We start from the raw sequence: 18,404 nt of genomic DNA on the forward strand, positions 1-18,404 counted from the left end.
AGAACGCTCCCACGGTGGGGATCGAACCCAACTAATTTCCAAATGTACTTTGTGCCAACACGGAAATGAAGCTTACATTCTTAGTAGTTCCGCATAATTTTTTTACAATAACTCTTCTAATTCTTATAATTAATAATACAGTTCTGATAGTAACATCTGTAAATGAATAATCAGTTTGTAGATTGTTTTACTCGTGTGTTGAATAAAGTTAAGACGAACACAAATGTTCACAAGACGATTTTTTTAAGTGAACGGTTTAAGGCGAACACTTCAAGTCCCTATATATTTTAATATTGATATAATATGAATATATTCTCGTCTTAAGAATATCATGGTATCATCTCTTTTTTGCGTTGCATTCATAAATGGGTCAATGCTAATTCAGATGTGGCGCTAAGGACCGGATGTTTTGAGTGGAGTTTTTTCTATGTTTTTCAAAATATTTCGCATTATTTTAAACATCGGGAAATGAAGTGCGATTGTGCAAAGATTAATTCATCAACAAATATACAGAAACATACAATCGCAACTCATTTGGAAACGTGGCGACCTTAATAAGTTGTACCATTGAGGAGTAAAGTAAAAACGATGTTTTTGCCTGTGTGACGAGAACATGTCCACCAGATTGATACACTTAAGCCATCGAACGATTGCATTCAACAAATACTAGTTGCTGCATGCACATAAACATCGGCCTCTTGCGAGTCTAATAGATATTTTTGTATTAGTCCAAGACATATGAAGCCAATACGAAAGTTGTGGCGCAAAGGTCAGGAGGTTACGCCAATGAACGATATATAAGTCATCACATGACTTGCATTTGATAGATAATGTTTCTTTTCTTACTTTTGTTTATTTTTCAACGTATATACAAAACCCCAAATCTGAACAGCATTATAATCGCAAAAGGTCAATGCCATTTCAATGGCGGACATAGATTTAAATAAAAGTTTATCAGTCTTCACACTGACGTTCTAGAGCAGTGCCCAAATTATCATTTGTTGTAGTCATTTTTATAAAATGTTCTAGTAAAATGCCGTACTTTATAGATCATGAGTAATCGGCCTTTTCGGAAATCGTCATTAACGCTATCCCGTTAATTTTGGCGATACTAATCGTTATTTGTAAGATATTCGTCGTATGAAATAATGTTCATGCACACAAGGTGCGTTAATAAAAGTGTTTTCGTTTGTTTCAAACAATAGTATAAAAGATGTAAATTTTGAATGATTAAATGATAAAACTTTATTAACTAGATTACGTTGAAAAACAAATGTGCGGGGTGCATTTATTGAAATACGGGGATGTTGTCGAAATTTGATTTCCGAAATTCTGATTTCCGAATATGCTTGCCCTTGGGCGAATTTTATTTTCTTAGAAGTTGAGATACCATATTTTTTACTGCCTTAATAAAAAGTGAACAGTTTTATCTCTGCAATGATACCGGTCTCGCAAAATTTGACAGGAAATACAAAAAAAATGCTTGGCAGTTTTATAATGGGACCCTATTGGTAATGAAATTATTTACTCATAATTGTCATTACTAGAGTAGTGAACACTTTTATTGGGCCAGCACAACCAGCACATTCCCTACTGCTTACTGTTGACGATCCTGATAACCCGCCAGGGGAGGATGAAGATGAGCAGTGTGGCGCCCTCCTGCCCCGGGCGAGCCCAGATCCCTTCCCAGAATGCCATGTCGAGGCTCCAAGAGACTATGATCACAAAGCCATCAAAAATCTGAAGCAAAATGTTCATGTCGTTGTTTCGTTTTGTAATCAACATTGATTCAGTGGATATTTGTTGTTTTTAGTTAGGCGTAGCACGTGTCATATAATCATAGAAGGGAGAGAAATGAGATAATAATGGCGCGAGACCTTGTGGTGATAAAATTAGCGTTATTAATCAATAATGTCTTACACTTTTTTAATTTTCTGAAAAAAATACTTAACTATTATAAACTAAGATTTTTGCTTTGCGTTTTTTAAATAATAGTGAACGTCGAAAGCTAAATGCAGTAAGACATAAACAAAAGTTAATAGCAACATCATATAACATAACATAGGCAACATCATTGGATAGTTCTTTTTCTAATGTTACCTATTGATTCCTACGGTTATACATGTCAAATAAATGAAACATATTTTTCTGATCAACTAAAATTGTCTGTACTGTTAGCGCGCATGCCTAAACGAATACAAAGAAGAGACCAATGTATGCATAAACAGATAAATGCGTTTCACTGACAACATCTAATCGTGAACGGGAAATTATAAAAGGGACATAACTGCGTTACAAGTACAATATAATGTTTATTATGGTAACCTTCCTTGATGAATAACCGTATCAGTTTTAAGCGAGATTTTACGATTTTTTATGTGTTAAATTGTAATATATTGATAAAATATGTTACAATAACACAAAATAGGCAAGAAACATTAAACATTGAAGACGAATTTCATAGAATGCAGCAAAGACAAATTAGCGCCCCGAGCCGATTTTTGTGACAAAGATATTTCGTACATATTTTCCTACAATAACCGAAGCATTCGTCTTTTTAGTTAGTGTTCGTGATTTAAGATAAATTTTTGGCTTATTTCGCATTGTTCGACACATGTTCTTCTTAACTTTTATTTCAATTAACATTGAAATATATAAACATAAATATAAATATATAAAGGCCGATATAAGTTATTTTTTTACACATTTTATATAAATTAATAAATATTTAACAAAATCGTATAATCTCGCTTTAATAAGTATGACTATGAACAGATTAGGAAACATACCTCAAGCTTGTGGTTCAGAAAGTGTTTCCCCATGGCAAAGATCTTCAAGAACGTCTGAAAATAATAACAGAAACATAAGTAAAATATAGCGTTCCATATCGTTAACTTTTCTAAAGCACATTCATTCGCCGACTTTATAATTATCTTATCGTAATTTTAGAATAATGTGTATCATCTCCGTTATAATAATAACATTAACTACTACTGCTACTAATAATTATGAAATTACTACTTCTACTACTTCTACTACTAAATATTGTAACGAACAACAGTGGCATCAACATTATAAGGCAAGAATTATATGACAGAATGTGAGCGTCTTTATTTAACTGCAGTTTTACACAACATTCGACACATAGTGGAGTGACATAAATGAATACATCCGAAAGAGACAGTGCAGTATTTTTGTGTATGCGAAAAGAGTGAACGGAGACATGTTATGGTTTGTGTGTGAAAATATGGCACGAGGAGAGTCTAGTCCTTCTGGTCTTTCTAACCTCGGCAAGCAATACGGACAGGAGAACCATAGAGCCGATATGGAAGGCGTGCGTTAGCTCGTGCAGAATATCGTGTTCCTCCTCTTCCCCACCTCCTCCAGCTCGTGGGCTCGGGCCGCCTGCTGAACGCGCGCGTCGGGACAGCAACGACTGAAAGGCCGTAAATAAGTAAGGGTTTGGTATCGGAAATAATCTAATAATGTTGTATTCATGCGTCCGAATGAATACCCGTATGTAAACATTTACCTTATTTATAACTGTATTGCAGAGTTTACAAACACAGCACCTGGTCCTTCACCGAGAAAATTTATGACACAAAAGCGGGACTTTTTTTTAACATTTTAGGAATAAAACCTTTTACCGCAATACTTATATTTTAGCGTACCTTCATCTGAGTGCGTGTATTTCTGTAACTTACTGACTGATCAATTGTTAGAAATTAATGAGAAAACTTTTTAAAATTTGAATTATCTGATCGGTAACCTACCAGTTAAATACTGATCACAGTATTCAGACTGCCGATTTTCGTCCTAAGTGCATGAACTTATTTGTATGACCTTATCCAACTCTGATTATAGTAGGGGCTTTCATTTACTGTCATTAAAAATTATATGTAATCAGTTTTAGTTTTAAATCATATTTAAAACTGTTACACCAGCATACACAGTTAAATTATAAGTGGGCTAGCTTATCGCTATCATAATACTGTTGAATTTTGCAACATCGTTCGCATATCGAACAAGAAGTTTGATTCATTTAGCTAAGGCGGTTGTCCGTTGCTGTCATTATTGTACGCACTGAGTATTGATGGACCAGCTTACCTACGAACAGATGACGACTGTTTTATGATTTAAATACTGGTAAACATTGCGAATAATACATCTAATCACGTTTTAATTATAAAATAGTGTTACATTGATTTATTCCTCGCTCTTTGAAAAGGGGGTTTAATGCTAGTGCGTAAAGTTTCGTCCAAGATTAGCCAGTGCAGTCCGCACATGATAATCAGGGACGACACTTTCCGGCTTAACTAGATTAGCCTGTGCAGTCCGCACAGGCTTATCAGGGACGACACTTTCCGGCTTAACTAGATTTTTCTTAAGAAGATACTTCCTTTGAACAGAAAATACCATAAAAGCGGAAATAGTCTTGCTTGATTAGCCTATGCGGACTGCACAGGCTTATATGGGACGACTGTTTACGGACATGCATTAAAAACCATTTTCTCAGAGCGCGGCTCATTTATTTAAGTTCCCCTTTTAAGGCCTGGCGATTTAACCACATTTCCTGGCAATACATGAAAACCGTTTTTAACAACAAAATAGCGTTCACATTATAATATCGATTCCGTAGATAATGTATACATATTTTGTGTGACTTATTTTGTCAACAAGGACGTGCATTGTTAGTATCAGACATGATATATCCTTCAATAAATTTCTTTGATTGTTTTCCAATGTCCAATATATTGCAGTGAGGCTTTCGCCGTAATATAGCATCCCCGCTTTATACCAATAACTATTACCAATCTAATTAGAAACCATACTCACCCGTATTAAAAACTGGTTGCTATTGGCAACGGAGTCGTCTTCGAGTAAATGTGGTGCGTAACCTTCTAAATTTGCGCGAATGTCTTTAATGTGCTGCACTACTTTTTCAAAACTCCACGCTGAATAGTCCGTATCATTTGTAAAATAGTCTGGAAGTACATCGACCAGCAGTTCCACTGTTTCTTCATGAAGTTTATCGTATTTTGCTAATTTATCTGAAGAAATAAATGGATATGGGTTTTAAAGCTTCACTTAAATTATCAGGGGATAATGTCTTGCATTCTATCTTGCGAACATAACGATTTCGGTCACATACATTTGAGCCGCGTTTTGAGAAAACTGGGCTTAATGCATGTACGTAAAGTGCCATCACAGATCAGCCTGTGCAGTCCGCACATGCTAATAAGGGAAGACACTTTCCGCCTTTATGGTATTTTAAGTTTTAAGGAAATCCCTCCTTACCGAAAATCAAGTATAGGCGGAAAGTGTCATCCCTGATTAGCCTGTGCGGACTGTAACGCATTAATATGTATTAATATACTACTTGTTTTGTTATGTTAAGGCAGTTTAGCATCATATATATTTCGCGTCTCGCTTTTAAATGTTAACACCACAAATGTGTTTCTATAATCGTTACGAAGCCGCTTTTGTCAAACCATGTTTCGTGGTATATCTTGCGTAAAAACAGATACATTATAACTACAACCGTATCGCGAAGAATATGGCAGGATGTACATGTATATCCCATTTATGCCTAGCGTCTAGAAAAATAGGCCTTGGCAAACAGCGTACACCCAGATGAGACGCCGCATAATGCGGCGTCTCATCTCGGTCTGCGCTATTTGCTAAAGGGAATTTCTGTAAGAAATTTTCTAAAAATTGAAATAAATATGCTAGACATCCCTAATTTTGGAAATAAATTGATCAAATTTAGAAGGATGGGTAGTCCACTACGCATAAATGGGATGTATAAGTAAAAATTATATTATAAGTACCTGACATGATAAGAATATCGCAGATAACTTGACCGATAACACACACCGCATCCAAACTGCTGAGGATACACACCGCTATAAGTGCGATATGCGTGTGAAGCAAGATGTTCATTCGCTTTCGACACCTGAAAAAAATCGATGCCTTAAAGTTATGATTGCATGAAGCGCCGTATGACCATATTTTCTACAAATTATAGATGTTCACATCTAGTGAAAATTAAGAGTCTGTATTCTTCATAAATCTCTGTTCTCATATGTTCTCTGCATGTTGTGATCGCGTGTTTTTTTTATAAATATATTCGCAATATGTTTCCTTTGCACAGGGCGCGATTTAGGTGGATAATTAAAATAACATTTGCAAATCCTGTACTTGACAAAATTTTTGTGATTTCTATTCTTAATAAGAAATACTTTTGTACAAATAGCAAATCAACGAGGACGAAGTCAATACACCATCAATTCTCATTACCTATAAAGCGGCCGTTTCTCATGTCTCCTTTTTTGCAATATGGCGGCGATATCCGTAGGGTTAATTTCGCTGTCGCGACCAAGATTTAAGCCCTTTCCGAGGTCATTCAAACCCTCTTCCGCCGACTTGTATAAAGAGGGTCGCCTTAAATTGTGTATCGAACTTAAGGCCGATGTAATGGAAGGATTCGCGGAGTAATGCCCCATGTTGTGTTTTTTTATTGTAAACACCTTTTTGTTAATTTTGTAAAACGGTTTACTTCGTTGAACGATTGGTAGGTAATTGTTTTATTTTGTTTAAATGTTTAATAGGTGTGACTTTTTCCGCAATTGATGTTGATGGTATAAGTCCGAGTATCAAGAAATTACCGCAAATTATTGAATGAAGCAAGAAGAGTTTATATTAAACGATTATAGATTTCTATACATTTTCTATTATCATTTTACATATTTAAACTCTATTGGTATTTTTTCCTTTTTTGAACTACTTTTAATCTTTTTAGATTAAACTTTTCGGAACTTGTACCATTCCAATGTAAAATGTTGTACCATGGCTCAATAAATTATTTACGATGCATTTTCACGATTAAAAATTACTTGGTTAGTCATATATTTCCTGGGAAAAATCGACACAATGTTTTCAAATGTTCAAACTACGTCGTTTGAGAATTAGATCTAGTACTTGTCGAGTATGTCCTTATTCCATATAACACATTTTTTCACTTCATCAAAAATGCTGTCCATTTTCGAATACCACATATATAATTATCCAATCATTTCGAAATTAGAATAAAAAAATCAACGAGAATTTTTACACAGAATGTTACAGCGGCGTTGATTGGTGCGGAATGGTTGATTTTCTTTGCCAACGAAAGTCAAATCGTGCAACTGCAATGGACGGATTTAAAGTAAAGAATCATTTTGACATGTTAGCCATGATTTATGCTCACCCAATGATGAGTATAAATTTTCCCCAAGACAGTCGTGATCGCTTTCTATGTACCTTTCGCGTTACCCATTTTAGTGTGATTTACGAAGATAGTTTTGGGGTATCATGTAAAATATATATCTCGCGTTGTAAATTTCATTTCCGAATGTTTGAATTTCACTCATGGTAAACGAGATAATGCAATGCATGAGCTATACACGCAGTATACATGAAGGAAATATGAGTATCTGTTTATATTATTTAAGAACACCGCCAACCACGCGAAAGCGGACTCAGGTTCGTTCCAAATAAAGTCCGCATAAAGCTGTTATGTTTTCCGTTAACATCTTAAATTCACTAATGTCTGTATTGAAAATGAAAACTTGATAGATAATTAACAGACTCTTGATAATGATTATATGTGTCTTGTTCTGATAATACCTGTGCATAAAGTGTCATCCCAGATTAGACTTTGCAGTCCGCACAGGTTAATCAGGGACAACACTTTCCGCCTTAACTTGATTTTCGGTAAGGAGGGACTTCCTTGAAACTAAAAATACCATTAAAGCGGAAAGTTTCGTCCCTGATTAGCCTGTGATCGGCATCCGGCATAACTCGCGAATAGAGCTGGCTGGACATTCATCCCAGCTCGATATTCGGGTGATTTGCCAAATGTCGATGTCAGACCTGGCTCGACATTAGTCTCAGCACGATATTCGCGAGTTTTGCCGAATGTCGACGTCAAAGCTGGCTCGACTTCGTCCCAGCTAGATATTCTGGACTTTTGCCGAATGTCGATGTCAGAGCTGGCTCGTCATTAGCCCCAGCTCGATATTCGGTACTTTTGCTGAATGTCGATATCTGAGCTGGCTCGACATTCGCCCCAGCTCGATATTTGGGGGTTTTGCCGAATGCAAATGTCAGAGCTGTCTCGACATTCGTCCCAGCTCGATATTAGGGAGTTTTGCCGAATGTCGATGTTAGAGCTGGCTCGACATTCGCCCCAGCTCGATATTCGGGACTTTTGCCGAATGTCGATGTCAGACCTGGCTCGACATTCGCCCCAGCTCGATATTCGGGTTTTTTGCCGAATGTCGATATCAGGGCTGACTCGACATTCGTCCCAGCTCGTTATCCAGGAGTTTTGCCGAATGCCGATGTCAGACCTGGCTCGACATTCGCCCCAGCTCGATTTTCTGGACTTTTGCCGAATGTCGATGTCAGACTTGGCTCGACATTCGTCCCAGCTCGATATTCGCGAGTTTTGATGAATGTCGATGTCAGAGCTTGCTCGACATTCGCCCCAGCTCTATATTTGGGAGATTTGTCGAATGTCGATGTCAGACCTGGCTCGATATTTGCTCCAGCTCGATATTCGGGAGTTTGCCGAATGTCGATTTCAGAGCTGGTTGTACATTCGCCCCAACTCGGTATTCGGGACTTTTGCCGAATGTCGATGTTAGACCTGGCTCGACATTCGCCCCGACTCGATATTCGGGAGCTTTGCCGAATGTCGATGTCAGAGCTGGCTCGACATTAGCCCCAGCTCGATATTTGGGACTTTTGCCGAATGTCGATGCCAGAGCTGGCTCGACATTCGTCCCAGCTAGATATTCGAGAGATTTGCCAAATGTCGATGTCAGACCTAGCTGGACATTCGCCCCAGCTCGGTATTCGGGAGTTTTGCCGAATTTCGATGTCAAGGCTGACTGGACATTCGCCCCAGCTCGATATTCGGGAGATTTGCCGAATGTCGATGTCAGAGCTGGCTCGACATTCGTTCCAGCTCGATATTCGAATGTCGAATGTCGACGTCAGTGCCAACTTCACGCACCTTAATAGTCTTGGGTTTATTTAACGCCAAATACTTAACTGTTACTTTAATTAAATATGTAATATTAAAAGATGTAATATAACATGCTTTACATTAACAATCAAAGTCACTGCTAAAGAGATTTCAATATGCATGCACGGGCAGTTCGATTTGTACCACGTCCGTTCTGCTTTTTTCACTTGTAACTTATAATGCTTCAATTTGTGTCATTCACTGTTAAAAATATTCAATGTAAAATAAAAAGAAACTTACAAAACATTTCAGCAGTGTCATGTTCTTTGCTTTTTATAGTGCTTTATCTTATGGTAAATTTAACAGACCTCTTAAACTTTCGATAGGTTATGAAAAATTACACACACCATACCTTTGAATATTATAGTTATTTTAACTTCTTTTAATACTATTTATTGTTTTTGCGGCTAATTTATATCTTTGTTTTGGAGATAAAGGATCTTTAGTATTAAGAGCACCTTAACTCTAATGTAAATGGTAAACTTGATTGTTTGAAGATGGAATAAAAATTATAAATATGCACTTATACTAGTAAATAATATCACGTTGAATTATTAGTTCGGGGCTTTAATATTTATTTGCTACTTTTCAATTTACTGACTAGTGTTATAATGCAATAGCAATCAACTGCCCTTATAATCACCGATATTCTCAACCATTTTGCACATCATAAGAAAAGAAATGTATCACGTTCAGCCTCGTTCTAAACTTCGACGCGTCAAGTGATATCTAAAATAGCAACAGTTTAACTTTTGGGAAATTAGTCTTATAATGAATACTCAATGTTATAAATCAAATTAACGTGAAGCCATTCATCAAATAAGCGTGAAGCCATTCATTAAATATATCGACTTCATTCACACAACACATAATGGCTAACTTGAATATATACATGTATGCAACCTTACTTATTTTGTTATACTTGTATTCAATTTTCGTGAAACAAATTTTTGGTTCTATTGTGTTCACCAATCTTGACACCGTTCTTTTAGGCATTTAAAATCCTGTTTCACTCTGTTGACCACAAACCAATTCAGCTTTATTTCATCCGTTAATGGCTCAGTCACAAATAATCCGGTCGCCGGCCGATGTGTCCGATCCCCAGGCATCGGGAAGATTCGACACGCCGAAGCCGTCCGCCGTTCGATGAGTGACACAGTTTAATACCTCAGTCACAAATAGAGACCGATCACCGTCCGATCAGACGACGATTTATTTTTTTCGTCATCGGGCTGACGGCGTCCAGATTAATTTTAAGTCTCACTAAAAACTTTACCCGACGTCGGACCCGGGAAGGACTCGAGTTGAGATTGAAAAAAGATCGGACGTTACACACACGGTTATTGCCCGGCGATCGCCCGACATCAGAATCTTACTTTCTTTTTTCAATCGCCCTTCATTCATAGATAAAGCGTTTTTTGTCAGGCGAAATTCGCGAACCAATTGTTAAAGGGATCTTTTCACGCTTTGGTAAATTGATAAAATTGAAAAAAGTTGTTTCAGATTCGCAAATTTTCGTTTTAGTTATGATATTTGTGAGGAAACAGTAATACTGAACATTTACCATGGTCTAATAGAGCTATTATATGCATCTTTTGACGATTTTAAAACCTAAAAATTATAAAGCGTTGCAACGCGAAACGATTGAATAATTTGGAGAGTTCTGTTTTTGTCGTTAAATTTTGTGAAACTACGAAGATTGCTTATATAAGGTATAAAATACGCTCTGCATGTGTATTCGGCGGAATAGCTCAGTAGGCTAAAGCGTTTTTACTTCAGGACTCTGGCAGGACTCCAGGGGTCACTAGTCCGGGCAATGTTCTTTTCCTTTTTTAAATTTTATTCTTGATTTTTTACTGGAGCTTTTACGATCCAATGTTTACATTTATCGATATAAAGCATTTAATGAATAAGTTAAACAATGCCAAAATCTGTGAAAAGGCCCCTTTAAGTCTGTTTTCGTTCTACTACTCGCGCAGCTTCTTCAGCACGTGTGCGGACTTCCTGTCATTTAAAGATGCGGATCCGTTTGTTTTGAGGTAAATAATATCATCAGGTTAAACACACACATTATTTATAAAAGTTTTTGTTTGTCATGGAAGATTTCGGGTAATTTCGGGGGTGCGGCATGGATCATTTTGAGAAACTGCCTCGAGAATTGCGGAAAATACGTGCAGCGAAAAGTATGATATTCCGCGTTTTTTCAAAGAAAAAATGCCTGCTTAGGATCGAGCACTGTAAACTACCGGTAATAATCGAGTAGAATTGTGCGCCTATGGATTAAAACAAGCACCGTCGTAGCGTAATAGACATTGTAAGTCGCTGATTTTGCAGACATCTAGACGAACTGTTTCTTTCAGAATAGCTATCGATAAGAGCGCGTGACGGTCTTTGCTTTTGAAAGGTGCCATTACGACCGTTAATCACAGGCGACATCTCTTTAGGTGCCATTACGACCGTTAATCACAGGCGACATCTCTTTTATGCGATGCATTGATGGGCCAATGCAACTTCCGAGGTAGCGCTCAGAACCGGATGTTATGAAATGTCACGGATTATTCTACAGATAGAGTTTATATATTATTTTTTTCATCATACTTCGCATTATTTTTAAACTCTGGCAATATTGTGCGATTCAGCGAAGATAGATTCATCCACACATGTAAAAAACATATAATAACGACTAATTTGGAAACGTGAAGTTGTGGCATGGTAAAAATTTTAACAAAAAATCGTTCAATTTTGCGTGTGTTAAGAGCAAATTTCGACCCAATAAAATCGCTAACAACATCTAACCATTGCCTCGAAGATGTATAAGTTGCTCCAAGCACATAAAGCATTGGCTTATTGACGATCTAATAGATAATTTGGAGATTTTCCAAATCAGATGTAGCAAATGCCAAGAAGGTGGCGCTAATGACAGGAGATGGTTCCAATGAACATTTTTAGCTATTTTAATTTTCGGAGCCGTCTTAACACTTTTTGTGTCATATTCCAGGTTGAGGGTTTTTATAATTCGATCAAAATGAAATATAATCGCAAAAGTTAAGTCTACATAATTATGAAGAAGCATGTGTTGCCACGAGATTTTTAAGATTTCTGTTATTGAATATACTATAAAACTGGAAAGAAGCTTTAGCAAAATGAACAAAAAGGTAACGATGAGATTCCGAAGCTATAAGTAGGAACAAACGACAAATGTTAGCCTATTTAAGAATCTTTGGCCTTTGCCTTTTAGTGAATAAAGCAATTCAAAGAGTTGACAAAACTCATCGTTTAAAGCAGAAGTAACATATTTTTCTTACGTGATTTTTGTTGTATTAACACATTTGTTGTAGAAAATAATATTTTGAGAATGTTGAGAATTTAGTAATTGGATTTATTAAATGTTAAATAGTTTATGCTTATATGCTTATATCATATAACATGTTTTTCAGGTTATTGACTTCTAAACAGAGTTGTATACTTATATATATTAACATATTTACATATTGTATTTTTTATACAATGTGTATTTTTTCTGTATAGATTTGGATTTCAGTATTTACGTTGAAAACTAAAAATACGTAACGAAAAGAAACATTATCTATCAAATGTTAGCCATGTTATTCATATATCGTGCAGTTGCACCACCTCATGTCCTTTGGTATACCTCCTTGGCATTTGCTCCATCTCTTTTGAAAAATACAAAATTATCTACTATATAAATATTAATAAATAACAATTATAATCTACTAGCATATGTTGAACTCAATTGTTTTTGATGTCGCGAATTAATCGGGTGAAAATCGCTCGTCACACAGGCAAAGAATTTTTATTTGCTTTCAAAATTTCCACTATATCACAACTTATAAAGGACCTCAAGTTTCCAAATGAGTTGTGATTGTATGTTTCTGTATCAATCTTCGCTGAATCGCGCTAAATTGTCCGATTTTTAAAATATTGCAAAATATGTTTGCAAAAACATATAAATCACAACACCCTGAAGAATTATCCGTGAAAGTTCAAAACTTGGCTCATTCATGCAACGCATACAAGAGATTTCGCCCGTGATTAACTTCCGTGGCATGGTCGTTTCAAAAAGTCGGCAATGTCTAGGTAAAACTTAATAAACTTTTTTTAGTATGAGTTTCGATAATATAGAGGACATTAAACAGAATATTGACATAATATGAACATAATTAATTTGAAAATAAATGAGCCGACAACGACCAATTAACCTTTAGTATTCTTGGGTACGTTTAAGTATATTTTCTGTAAACAAAGATCAGTGTGGTATAATTCAGAGTGTGTGTGTATTTCAAGGTTAAGTCGGTCCTTTCAGAGTCAGAGGCTGCATTATGGGTTGATCCGAGGTGTGCCATCGCACTCTTACCTAATCAACTCACTAGACTCAATAAAGTTGAGAATTTTGAATTAAAGCCTCAATTTCCAGCTATTTCATTGTAACTGAAAGATTTTTCAATTTTAATATGGTCTTGTGTTGTTGGGGAAAGCAGGGGTACCCGGAAGAAACCCCACCTGTCCGGTGTGGTGACCACCAACCAAACTCACTCGCTGCCGGGAACGGACATTGAATCCGGGTCTACTAGGTGAGAAGCGAGTCTACCAACCACTGTGCTTCCCGCTGTCTTTTTAAGAAGTACCCGAGCCGACAATGACCGATCTCGAGAAAATAAGTTGCAGTGGCAAAAAAAAACACATCCTTATAAATCATAGATAAGAAGTTCTGATAAGACATTTTGAGTGCGCATTTAAAATTGAACAATTATTTGCGTCGATTTATGTCCTTAACTGAAACAGAATCAGGGTTATTTCGATGAAACAGGTATAATCCATTGATTTATCTGTGAATTTATTTAATAAATGTAAGGCTGTCTTCGTTGTGATTGATGCTTATATCCGTATGCTGACACTTGTTGCAAATTATCTGAAGGTTATCATGCACATGCAGCGGACAAGCGAATTATACGCTCGCCTTAATCAATAATACGCCGACACTTTGAAAAAATGAAACAGTACACTATGATATTCATTAATTTCGATAGATGCATATATTATTGGTTCAATATTTCATGTTCGATTATTTTACCGAGACAAAATGTCCGTGACGACAATAATATTGCATGTTATATCTAAATGTTTTGTTCTCTTTATTAAGAGCAAGCTTTACTTTTTTCGAAAAAATTTCAATAGTCAAATTGAAAATGAGAACAATTGACATTTATCCACACACTGTCCGAGGTTTGGGTTTCATGGAAAAAAATGCGCAAAGGAAGACTGCATGGAAACTCGACTCTACAATCGTTGACCAATAATTTAACAAATCACAATGTTTACCCGTTAACAAATAAATTTCATGTTTGACACTTCTTATGGTAATTAATTACTGGAAAGGAACGTTTTGCTTTAGTGGGTCATATAATTATGTTATAAAATCAATAAAACACGTTGATTAGATCGCACACTGTTTGAAATGTGAAAACGGTGATATGTGAAGAATCAGATATTTTTTCCACGAATACGATTGATGAAATTATATTTTTCACAAATGTGAACAACACAGATTTAACCGGATCATCAAGACCATACAACTTAGGTACTTACATAGTTAGCTAGTTATAAAACAGTTATTCTGCAATCGTGAAACATTTAAAGATATTTTTTTAAACTTTACAATACCGTTGAACTTTTGTTTTATGTTTACGGCCATCCGGAAACAGTCTTTTTGAATCCATCGGCGAAGGGGCGCCATTTTGGAAGACGGATACAGGCGACATAGGTTCGGTTAGTGTGTTCGATAAATCAAGCTTCCCGCCCTGGCCACCGCTTCCTGTCGACAGATGGGAGGCCGACAACGCAAGAGTCATGTTCCGCTTCTTGTGTGACGTCATTTCCGTTGGGTCTTAAATGGGTAAAGTTCTACTATTTAAAACACGCATAATTATATTTTCCAAGGGTACGTAACGGTATATAAATATATTCTAAGTGTTAACGACCGAAAACGAGTTCCGAAATTGTAAATGATATTCCGTATTTTAATTGCAGAATGCATTCAAAATTAATGCCAGATTCGAATTTATATTACTTTCATTTGAATATTATCCATATATTCTTACTTTCAACTTCATAGACTTTTCTTATGAATCATTATGCTCGTGGTAAGGCCAGTACTGTAATGATGAAAATATGGTACAAAAAGGCAATTTTAGTTTTATTTGGAGCGTAATCAATTTTATTTCCAAAGTTCATAAATCTTCAATAACAAGACTTACTGTCAGAGATTGGTCGTCTTGTGGCAAAATAATTAATGGATTGTTTTGACCAATTGTTTAACTGTTGAAGAAATAAATATAATCTTAAGGGGGACCTGACATTCTAAATTTACAACATTCGGCAGACCTTTAAATCTACAGTGGTGCATGTTTCTGGTTCGTGGTTTTATGTTTATTTGAATGTTTTCATTATCGCAATAAATTTTGACGTATTTACTCCGTCAATAATTTATATATGCCTATGCTGTCTTTTTAGAGCTGCGGTTAACTTTTATTTAAGGAAAATAGCCAGTGTGCACAAACTTTAAATAATAAATTTACGCCATAATAAACTATCGACTTATTAGTCTGTATTGTTTGATCTATTGTCATTACTACCATAATTTTTTGATAATTGTTGGATATAATGTTCTATCCATATTAACATGCAGATCCGTTTTGGGTAAATATTACCAAATCTAAGTCGACGTTACTGGCATAGTCGCAATTACCGTTATTAACGTCAACACCTTCGTCGGCAGCACCATCATCATTACCAACAAAGCTACTTGTTACAAGTTCAGCCCAAGTAACACTCACTCCAATCTGACAGCCTCATCGACTGCATTCGTCCCGAAATTGCAAACACCTTAACAATAGCCAGGTAGGCAAACCTTTATAAAAGAAAAGTATTTAATGTGTAGATCTACTTCGTTTTATTAATAAACTGTGCTACATTTTTACAGTCGATTTCTATCAAATCGCGTTCATCTTCAACTCAATAATCACTGTCAGCAGATTCAATCACTTATAACCATTGTTACAGCTTGTAAAAGCAATGACCGCTCATACAACAGTTTAAGAACTTCCGTCGTCGTCCATGCAGGCCTCACCGCCAACACAAGTTATCATCGCCAGTATCACAGCTGAGATCAGACTCGCCGTTTACACATTCCACATTCTCCTCGGTCACACCGCCAGCACACGTTACCTTCTATACTATCACAATGTGCTCCAATCGCCTTTACAATCACAATTGCTTTCACATCTGACGCCATCTTAGCCGCGTCCACCGCAAGCACCAGCTGCCATCTTCGCCACCACAGTTGCATTGGCATCCGCCGTCTTCTTATCCGTCAAAGCCGCCTTTACAAGCTTTTACCGCTGCAATGACAGTCACGTCTAACACAGTTTTCAATTTATTGCTACGGCATGGGATTGCTCGCTCCTTTGTAATGTAATAAAAATACATAATTGTTGGCTCTTTTTAATCCTAAAGCGTTTGTTTGTATTGTTGTTATGCCATTCTGTAAACAAGTCGTTTAGCTTTTCCCTTACTGTGATTGCCAAGCGAGATTCGTCTCAATCGCCATCATCCATCGCAATCTTAAACATCCGCCGTCAGCCTCATAATCGACTATAGCCTCCCCCAGTATCTTCGCCGTAATTCACCGCCTCCTAAAATAAAGTAACAATCATCAGTGAACGTAAACCAAACAATTTATTATATCCCTTTTTTAATTCGCCGTTTTTCAGGTTTTTTCAGTCATATTACTTTAAACCTATTAATTTAGCTTATTCGAAACGCTCTCAAGTCCGTTTCCTGGGACTAGAAACATTACATGGACACCAAGTATGGGGAAAATCTAAAGAACGCTCCCAGAGTGGACACCATATCCCATACACCACTGCGACCTGTCATATTTCAGTCATATAACCAACTTACATTTGTTCCTGTTTTAACCTTAGTTAAGCAGTACATATTGCACACAATTTTTACAGTAACTAAAACATGCGCTTGTTGAATCAGATGTTTAGATGTTGGGCGAGAATGTTCGTGAAATGATTTCATTATTAACCCGCACACCGGTTGGGAATCGAAACGCGCTTCAAGGAATTTTAGCTCCATGCTCTTCAATCTGAGCAAGCAAGCACTGTTTATCGGGAGTGTTCAACCGGACACCCTATTCATTATGATATTTCATAAAAAGATAAACATCCGTCGATTGGTAATATTTTACTAAACAAAGTTTATTTAACACTTAAGATATACAATGATTCGCTACCGGCAAGGGTATATATGTGAAAAAACAAAATGGGATATTAGATACCAACTGTTTAGCGACGGTGTTAATGATTGCATGTTAATGTACATCAAATCTGTATTTTGTTTCAATTTGAATGCTACACCATTCGATCCAATACACGACTGTCATCTACCTCGCATCTGTGAAAACTTGAATGTACATTTAACAAGCTATATTTATTGCCCCCAAATCAGTTTATGCAATAACTCAAATCTTGTTAAGCACTATTTATTGTCCCCGAATTTACTCTGGCATATTTATTTATGTGATAAAATCCGAATTTAGACACAAGTACATGAGCTGTGCTTCAAGTGACGTTTTAAAGAGACGTGTTTACAGTTTGAAACAAATGAAGTACCGGTTAGTAATAATGATGCGTTTGTTACCGTTTTCATCGAAATTGTATTTAACAAACACGCGTATAACCGACTTTTCAACTTTTAACCAAACTTTCGAAACAAAAATTTAATTTCAAAAGCTCGGGTTGAGCAGAGGTTGAGCTTAAGCATTCGCAGAGGTCCAGGATAAGAAATACATGAAAGGGACGTTGCTGCCCCCCCCCTTTTCATTGTTTTTATATTAACTTAGAACTTTTCATAGCATTTTTTTTTAATTCAATAATTTAATAGTATTCTGCAAAACTACGGAAATAGAGAACCTTTTTCCTGTTAGTATGATCATGCTTGAGAAAAAAATTGTTCTCGTTGAAAAGATAAATTCGTTACACGTCTTTTTACTGACATGTACCCCGTACACAGCGATACAGACACAATAAATTAAAATCCTATAGCTTCGCTTGAGCCTTTTAAAACTTTACAACCCTGTATCTTTCCGAGTTGCATTTTCCACATAATCAACATTAAAACGCGAGAAAAGTTATATGCACTTTAATTTGAGACGTCTTCTGTCTTACTTCCATGACTTAATTTTAATCTACTAACCTAATATGAAAGCTTATGAAATTATAACGAAAAATACTTGATCAGCAAG

At 36.3% G+C, this 18,404-nt stretch overlaps 1 protein-coding gene and 1 long non-coding RNA gene across 3 annotated transcripts in view; one reads left to right on the forward strand and one right to left on the reverse strand.

The window, feature by feature from the left end:
• LOC127851559 (uncharacterized) overlaps positions 1–15,262 on the reverse strand; it is a 35,006-nt gene extending 19,744 nt beyond the window's left edge. The window contains exons 1-7 of one of the 2 annotated variants that reach the window (XM_052385393.1): positions 15,193–15,262; positions 14,756–14,978; positions 5,832–5,956; positions 4,837–5,051; positions 3,287–3,436; positions 2,790–2,843; positions 1,602–1,740 (exon numbers count right to left, since the gene is read on the reverse strand). In XM_052385393.1, the coding sequence (XP_052241353.1) occupies positions 1,602–1,740; positions 2,790–2,843; positions 3,287–3,436; positions 4,837–5,051; positions 5,832–5,956; positions 14,756–14,967 (895 nt within the window). In that variant the 5' untranslated portion in view covers positions 14,968–14,978; positions 15,193–15,262. Of the gene's footprint in view, positions 1–1,601; positions 1,741–2,789; positions 2,844–3,286; positions 3,437–4,836; positions 5,052–5,831; positions 5,957–6,300; positions 7,174–14,755; positions 14,979–15,192 lie in introns of those variants that run through there. The other variant, XM_052385402.1, reaches the window with a different exon arrangement.
• LOC127851633 (uncharacterized) lies at positions 14,785–16,483 on the forward strand. Its single transcript, XR_008035860.1, has 3 exons — positions 14,785–14,987; positions 15,870–15,991; positions 16,154–16,483. It is a non-coding gene; the product is annotated as an uncharacterized LOC127851633 (long non-coding RNA).
• Positions 16,484–18,404: the final 1,921 nt, after the last annotated feature.

Source organism: Dreissena polymorpha, chromosome 1 (assembly GCF_020536995.1).
Source record: "Dreissena polymorpha isolate Duluth1 chromosome 1, UMN_Dpol_1.0, whole genome shotgun sequence".
Lineage (NCBI taxonomy): Eukaryota > Metazoa > Mollusca > Bivalvia > Myida > Dreissenidae > Dreissena > Dreissena polymorpha.